This window comes from Corticium candelabrum, chromosome 10 (assembly GCF_963422355.1).
Source record: "Corticium candelabrum chromosome 10, ooCorCand1.1, whole genome shotgun sequence".
NCBI classification, from domain to species: Eukaryota; Metazoa; Porifera; class Homoscleromorpha; order Homosclerophorida; family Plakinidae; genus Corticium; species Corticium candelabrum.
The window spans coordinates 342,668-351,031 of NC_085094.1; the positions used below are offsets into that span (position 1 = coordinate 342,668).

The window sequence follows — 8,364 nt, forward strand, 5'->3', positions numbered from 1 at the left end:
TCTGATTCATTCAGTTTTCCAGAAGTTAGTAGATATTGCTTCTGGTCTGCCAAACGCTGTTCAGAGACGTCAGTCAGAGAAGGATTTTGTTCACAGCACAGCTGATGCATTAGTTTTTTGAAACCAGACAACGTGCATGACAATCGTGTGCGGTAGTAACAATGTAATACTTCCCTGTTTATATGTCGTGTCCACTTCCGTCTAGTTGGATTGCCGCTCCTGTTAGACAAGATAGTAGATTCGTCAGGAACAGTGGGCATAATAGTCTTGCTAGCAGGGTTTGAAGCCAAATTTTAAAAAACCAGACGCAGAACAAGAGATTGTTTGACCAGTTGCCCTACTCGTACAACCGTTTCTGGTCTTCCGAATGGCCGTAGAGATTCCAGATGCCAATTTTTCGAACCCTGTTCTGGTTTTGGAACACGCTTCTCAGCTGGCTCTGAGACGAGCAATACAGCAAACAACCTTGATTGCATAATATTGTGTGCCGCTATTCCTCTCCACGATGGGCAAGTGGGGTCTTTACCTCCTTCTGGGCGCCCACTAACCAGGCAGGTGAACTTAGCAGGGTACATGTTTCTGTGTAGTCCACAAGGCGATCAATGACTAGCCAATTCGATAGATTGCAGCAGTGACCTCGAACTCGGTACAGCACACCCAGTGGATATCAATGACCACCAGGAAAGCACTGAACATCAGTGTCAGCGGATCGTCTTCCAGACCACGGAAACTCCCCAACGACTGAAATGAGTCACACTCTCATGGACAAAGCTGGAGAAACATGAGAAACACAGACAAGTTTCATAAGTTAATGTCGTCACTGGGGTTTGAACCCAAAACCATGGAGTGGTAGCCATTGTTGCTAACCACTAAGCCACTACGGTGACTATTATTATTATTGTGTTGCTATGCCCCTCTATGATGGGCAAGTGGAGTCTTTACCCCCATCTGGACGCCCATCAACCGACAGGTGAGCCCACCAGGGTACATGACACTGCGATCCACACTGCGATCAATATTATTATTATTATTATTATTATTATTATTACTATTGAATTTTTTCACATAATGTACATGATGAGTGCCAGTCAACTAATTCAATTCAGGCAGTCAATTATTCAAGCTTTGTGCACACTTTCATTCACCATTCATTCACAACTCCACACTTGTGTACACAGAGTACAAACAATTTCACTCACAATTAATGACTATACAACAGAGTGCAGAACTCACCCATAATCCTCTCGCCAAGAGCAAAATACACAGGAAATGCTATTAGAGACAACTTACGACGACTAATAATTAACACTCATGAGCAGGGCATTTCCTACCGTCAGGTGGCTGTTCTTTATGGCATGAATGAGGACACAGTGTACTGTATTTGTACCTGCCTTTAATGGACTACAAAGCAAAGAGGGGAGTGAGACAAATGAAATTACATTCAGAAACAGTCAAGTTTCTAGTCACTACAATCAAAGATCAGCGAAATGAAAATTATATACCTCCTCAAAGTCTGTCAAGATATAGTCGTATCAACGTCTACAATTGCTTGCAAACTATAGAAAGTCAGCTCATAACGTTGAAATGTTGGAGCTTATTGCTGAGAGGACAAACAGCCTAGAGAATCAGGAAGCCAGAAAGAGTCACACTTAGTGGCTTCAAAGGCACACAAGGAGGGCACAATATTTTGTTACATTGATAAACGTAGTTCCGGGCTTAGAGTTAGGGTTACTTGAAGTTTTGTGACAGTGCTATCTTGCAGTATTGCTTGCATTCTACAAACGATTACTCAGCAGAGTTTTATCTACTTACTGTATACTGTGGTAAAGGGGAAATTTCTTGGGGCAAAATTTTTGCGTTTTGTCTCTTGTTTTCTCAAAATTTTTGCGGTTTTGCGTGAAAACAGTCACGTGAGTCTACCACGTGTTGGTAGAAATTACACGTCATTTATGTTGCTGAAGTGGTTGAGACGAGCGGGGGATGAGGAGAAACGACCGTGTTTACCTCGATCCAATGGCGTTCCTGGATTGCGCTCGTCAGCAATGAAGGCTGCAAATGACTATTTGCATTAAGGTCCCTTCCAGAGGGAACGGCATGTTCCAGTCGTGAAACGTCGAAAACTGTTAGTGCTGGTTGTGTTTATATGTTCACTGCTACATTTGCCACACCAAAAATGACATTCACTAGCACGAACATCCGGGCCAACGTTTGGGAACCAATGTTGTAAAACATGTGACTTTCTGGTGACCACGCGTACATACTGCGGGATTACACCCATTTTTTGTTGACAGAAATTTTCATGTGGGCTTAATTTTTGCGGAAATTTACTCAACCACAAAAATAGCGAAAATTTTATCCATGCGATAATTTCTCCTGTACAATATACTACTATATTAGCTATCTACCGTACCTAAATAGGTGTACCTGAATAACATGGTATCTCGGATAATTGAATACCTGGCTCAGATAATTGGTTGTCTGAATGGGATAATTGGTTGCCTGACCAAGATAATTTGTTGCCTGACCAAGATAATTTGTTGCCTAAATCAAATCAGTGAGTGGGAAATACTGTAGTTGAAAAGCTATAGGCATTTTCATGTTTTTCTTGCTTGTCACTTACATTCTGAGCAGAGTGTCACCACTTGTTTGTTTGGTTTTATGTTTACTGATAGTAGATGATGACTTACTTGTGCGTGATTGTAAGGCTAATGATTTTAGCAAAGTGCAAGTGGCATGTTATATTTGAATTAATTACAAGGTACGTAAGATGAGGAGCGAGTGTGATTTGAGAACGTGGTCAAGGAAACCAACCGAAAGACATTGATACAAACTGTATGGGGATGGCTAGGTAGAGACTTTTCAGTCATTACTTGGCAATGGATGAAAGCATAGGCATTCTATGGTGTGTAAATTGAAGGCAGTGTTAGTTGGTGTAATGTCTCTTGAGAATTATTAGAAGTGTTTGCATTATATCTTTGTTTGTTTGATGAGTATGTAAAGTAACTACTTTCATGTGTTTTTCTACACTTGTGAATAATGATGGAGATGACCTTACTTGTGCAGATCACTTGGTGTGAATTGTGTGATTGCTTCTTTCAAAGACTTTAACTTTTCGGATGAAAATGTCTGTGGAGTGCTTGTACAGTATCCTGATACTACTGGACATATTGAAGACTTCAGCAGCTTAGTTAAAACTGCTCACAAATTTCAAGTATACCAGTTTTATTCATTGTCGAAAACTCATTGCAGCTGATTATGTGTAAGGCATTAGTTGCTTGTGCAACTGATCTTCTAGCCCTTGCTGTTGTCAAGCCACCTGGTGAATTTGGATTTGACATTGCTCTTGGAAATAGCCAACGACTAGGAGTTCCTCTAGGTCTGCAGGCATGAAAGAAATTGCAGATAGAACACATTGTGTAGTTACAATAGTGTTTTGCTAGGTTATGGTGGACCTCATGCTGCATTTTTTGCTGTGAAAGACCAACTGAAACGCGAGATGCCTGGTAGGATTGTTGGTGTGACAAAGTAAGAATTATTTTGCTGTGCACAATTGAACATCTTTCAGTAATGACATACAGGGACTCATGGGGTAACAAGGCTTATCGATTAGCTTTGCAGCCTCGTGAACAACACATTAAACGACAGAGGGCTACTAGTAATATTTGTACAGCTCAGGTATGTGATGATGTTATGTAAGGCATTGAGTACAATTTTTTGAGTCATCTAGTATTTGCTGCAGGCTTTGCTTGCTAACATGTCAGCTATGTATGCAATTTACCATGGAAGTACTGGCTTGCAAAGAATTGCTAGGAGAATACAGACAGCTGCTTTGCTCTTAGCAGAAGGTTTGTTAAATATTAAGGTACATTGGATGTTTTGTATTACTTTAATTATGGTTGGGAGGCGTTATCAAGATAAATTACCGAAAGTCTGAGGGCTTTCCGAAAAGAATTAGAGGCTATAAAGGGCAAGCGCGTTGACTTGAGGTAATTTATCTTGAGAACGATGAACAAGCCATAACGTAAAAGTGATTTGTTGTATGATTACTCGTATTGCTGACCATTATTTTTTACTCCAATAAGTGTAATAAGTGATTTGATGTCGCCGTTGTTGGTGTTGAAAACCATGGACAGTTTGTGGTTTTGAGTTATTGTTGACAGCTTGACAAGGAATCCATTTGCTAGCAACAGTTAAGTCACATGATTATCAACCCATTGTGTTTCACGTGTTAGACAGTACATAGGCCCACATGGTGATGTTGGCTACCTGGCAAAGAAGACAATTGTGATCCAGACAAGAATGATTTTGAGCCTCTTAAGGGAGGAGCCGTTGGAAATAGGACAACAAGAAGAGGTTTTCCGAATGTTGAAAAATGTCAAGCTGTATATTAAAAGGGTACATATGCAAGAATATGAAGCAAATGACTGTTAGGCAACAAAGGCAATTGTAATTTGAACAATGTTTTGATTTAAAAAATTAGTGTTATGTAATTATGTCATATTTACATGAGGTTTTCCTACTGTTTATTGACCAGGCGGGTCAATAAATGTTTACTGACCGTTCAATAGACACTTTGCGGTTGCATTGCTAGGCTGGCAGTGGTTTATGATGAAAAAGGCATCCACAGTCCTACTAACGCTCAATCATACAACAAATGATGTAAACTTTGTGCGCCAGCTAAACGGTATGTCTTCCAGTAGTATAGATGTAACGTTTAATGCTAAACTGAAGCTTTTAAGATTTGATGATTGCATAATTTTGAATTTGCATAAGAAAGTAACAAGTTAGTGTTACACATTTTCTTTTTCTTTTATTCTTTTTAAAGCTCACTTGTGTGGACCTGAAAAAGTAAGCTAAATATACATGTTATTTCAACAGCTAGTCAGAGAAAATGTCAATATATGCTAAGCAGACTGTAAGTCTATCCATTGCCAATTTGGCGTTGTAATGCCAGAGGCATGTAGATAATTGCTCATGCAGTCTGTTGACTGCTTGATGATGGAATCTCGTTTCGTGTGCAGAATGGTATTACATGATATAGATTTGAGCAGTTCCAGACTTGAAGGTGTCCAAACACCGAAATGATCACATATTGATAAGCCAAGAGGAGAAAGAGATGACTTCAGATGTAAGGCTGCATTGATGGTTGCATCAAGTTTACCAAGTAGAAAAATATCATCTAGATATGCTAATACTTGAACTTTGTTGTGCTGTTGTTGTAACTGCTTCAAGACAGGGTGTATTGTGAAGGAGAAATCATCTGGATCTTAAGGGTCTCCTTGGTGGACTCCTTTTGAGTTAATGAGGACTGTTTCTTCTTCCATTTGATAAATGAGATGACCAACATTTACATACAGCTGTTTTGACATGATTGTATTTCAAGAAAAGAAGCTTCTACTTGCTGTAGTAGGTTTGACCTGTTAACAGAATGATGCATTTGTTATATCAGTTTTTAGTAATGCTCAGCTGGGATTAGATTCAATGGGTTATTGGACGTGATCAACCCACGTTTCTGCTCCACCCTCTACTGCCACACCATGCTGAATTGGTGACAAATGATCAGCAAAATTGCTCTTTCGCTGTTATCCGACGAAAAACTTCACCAACAGCAATTGGCCATACGTCTCTATTTCTTGGGCACTGCTATGGTTCTTGAAGCTGAGAGAAGAAGCGATATTGATTGAGGTAAATGACCACTAGCAATGACTGCGCATGCTTTGTAAGATGATTACTGACAGAGCATCTCCCAGTAAGAGGCGAATGTGTTCATATTTCCAACCTGGTGGGGACAATAACCAGACCCTCACGGAGACCCACGGATTGAGCTGAACAAATCTTTTTCATCAACTGAAATAAAGTTTCATTAGAACTGATGTTATCATCCAGATAGCCGGACCGACACAGATGCTTAGCTGCAAGCTTGTCTTTGGTATCAAGTGATGTTGGAGCTAAACCAGGATTCGTGAAGATCTTTGCTGCTCTTGATATTTCACCACATCTTAGTAGTCAATTAGCTGCATTCTCCCGTGAAGATCCTTGATTTTGATGTAAAACCTAGTTTTCAGTAGTATTGAACTGTAGCAACTCTTTCCGTCCGTAGTCTAAGAATTTTTCATATATTGATAAAATTTCACATTTCTTTGATTCTCTACCTCTCTAGAGGTTGTAGAATCATTCTCAGTAGTTATGAGATGGCAGTGCAGAGTGGAATATAAGGCAAAATTTTTGGTTGGACATTGTGCTTAACCCAACATTTTACATTCTAGGCATTCATTTTTATTTGATTTCACAATCCTTGTAATTATCGACATCAACATTTAGTTCAATTTGTTATTTGTCACATCATATTCACTACTGTATTTATTTGCTATCAAAATATAAACATTAAATTTGACTTGTTTGCTGTTGTTCTGTTGCATTGTTATTGATCACGATGACGACGGATGGTTGTCATGGATGTTATGATTCATTGTAACTAAAATTTTATTATATCTTAGTTATTTCAGCAGCGAGGCCGGTAATGTATTACTGTAATGACATGAACTGATCAACAGATGAGCAAGCTAATCAAGAGCATGTTGTTGTTCAACAAACGACTTAGTTACCGGCACGTGGCCTTCACACTGTTTGTCCTATTTCACTGCAGCTTGTGCAATAAATGGTGCTTGAGGCAATAAATATGATATTGCTCTAAAACATCATTTTGAACTCACGCATCTGGAGATCATCAACTCTTTTGTATCGTGCCTGCTGCTTCCGTCAGTTGTCTGGACTTTTAGGTCGCTGATGGATTCCCTACCATCCATGCAATAACTAATTATGCCTAGACCAATCATGTACGTATGTCCAATCAAAGCAAAATTGTTGTCAGTCATGAACACCAGTTGGTCGATCAATGAGCAATGATCGACCGTTATATTCCACTCTGCAGTGGGTGTTCCCTACTTTGTAGAATTGACATTTATTATTATTAATAGTCCAAAAATTACTGGTTTTTTTACATTATTTATAATTGTTAGAGTTGCATGATCAGTGCATGGTTTTGGAAACATCCTTGTTATGTGTACATACAATTGTTTTGTGTAGGTGTGAAGGATGCTGGACACTCTGTAGAGTCTGACATGTTCTTTGACACACTAAAGGTAACAATTATGTTGTATTTGTCAACAGTTTACTGTATTACACTAGCTGAATAAATCATCTCCTTCCAATTACTGTTGACTCAACTCAGTTAAAGAACAATTATTGTATTCACTAAAGTGTGGGCAGAATGCAACAAAACAGAACAACCACTCACTTGGCTGTAAAAATCAGCTATAGAAATTCTAGAACGCACATGCGCAGTAGAGAGTTCTATAATTAAGTATCTAACTAAGCTAATTAGTTTCCAACACTCCCACTTAATTTGCAGAGTTAGTTGTGAAATTCTTCCAATCCCATCAAAACACGTAGCTTCTCAAACTGGCCACGAGGAATACACTTTGTAAGTAAATCAGCAACCATCTCCAATGTGGGACAATACACGATAGTACCTTGTTCCAGTGCTTCTCGTATGAAAAGGAAACGAATATCGATATGCTTGGTCCTATTGGTTTGAGCTAGTGCAGTTGCTCCTTGGTTATCTTCCTTGACAATAATCGCTTCTGCTTGCATATGCAAATTAGCAAACAGTTTCTGGAACCATACTGCCTCTTGTGCAGCCGTGCTCAAGGCTACATATTCAGCCTCTGATGTGGATAGTGCAACAACAGCCTGTTTCTTACTTAGCCAGCTTACTGCTCCACCAGCAAGTAGAAACACATTTCCAGTAGTTGAGTGTCTGTCATCCAGGTTACTTCCAAAATCAGCATCAGAAAATCCTGTAACTGGTTTTTCATCTTTACAATACTTCAGTGCTAGATTCATTCTTTTCTTGAGGTAGCGAAACATTCTTTTCACTGCAGTTTGTGAGATTTTGTGGGATTAGAGCAATATTTAGAAACTGCTCCCACTGTATGTACGATATTCGGGCGAGTACCCGTTGCTATATAGAGCAGACTACTTACCATAGATGGACATTCAACTGGATCAATAGGTTTGCTCATGTGATCATCCTTGACTAACTTGACATTACAATGAGCTGGAGTAGATACAGGGTTAGCATCTGCAAGGCCAAACTTTCTGAGTAGCAGTGCTATCTACTGTTGCTGATGTAGCCAAACACAATTGTGTCCAGTGACAACATTCACCCCAAGACAGTAGTGAACCCATATCTTTCATTTTGAACTAGTCAGACAGTAGTTTGTTTGTTTCCAACAGGACTTTTATAACATCTATTATAAGAATAAAATCATCAACATGGACTGCTATAATTACTGTGTGTTA

At 39.3% G+C, this 8,364-nt stretch overlaps 1 protein-coding gene across 1 annotated transcript; it reads left to right on the forward strand.

Annotated features, from left to right (window-relative positions):
* Positions 1-908: 908 nt before the first annotated feature.
* Positions 909-7,221, forward strand: LOC134185983 (glycine dehydrogenase (decarboxylating), mitochondrial-like). The gene is made up of 8 exons (XM_062653883.1): positions 909-970; positions 3,064-3,211; positions 3,265-3,376; positions 3,441-3,525; positions 3,579-3,675; positions 3,740-3,845; positions 7,087-7,142; positions 7,189-7,221. The coding sequence occupies exons 1-8, from the start codon at positions 909-911 to the stop codon at positions 7,219-7,221; spliced, it is 699 nt and encodes a 232-aa protein (XP_062509867.1).
* The last annotated feature ends 1,143 nt before the right edge of the window (positions 7,222-8,364 follow it).

Bases quoted from the DNA above. Each gene is read 5' to 3' on its own strand.
- LOC134185983 (XM_062653883.1), top strand. From the start codon at position 909: ATGCCCCTCTATGATGGGCAAGTGGAGTCTTTACCCCCATCTGGACGC. The intron at 3,212-3,264 runs GTATACCAGTTT...ATTATGTGTAAG, and splicing joins AAACTGCTCACAAATTTCAA to GCATTAGTTGCTTGTGCAAC. The intron at 3,526-3,578 runs GTAAGAATTATT...AATGACATACAG, and splicing joins AGGATTGTTGGTGTGACAAA to GGACTCATGGGGTAACAAGG.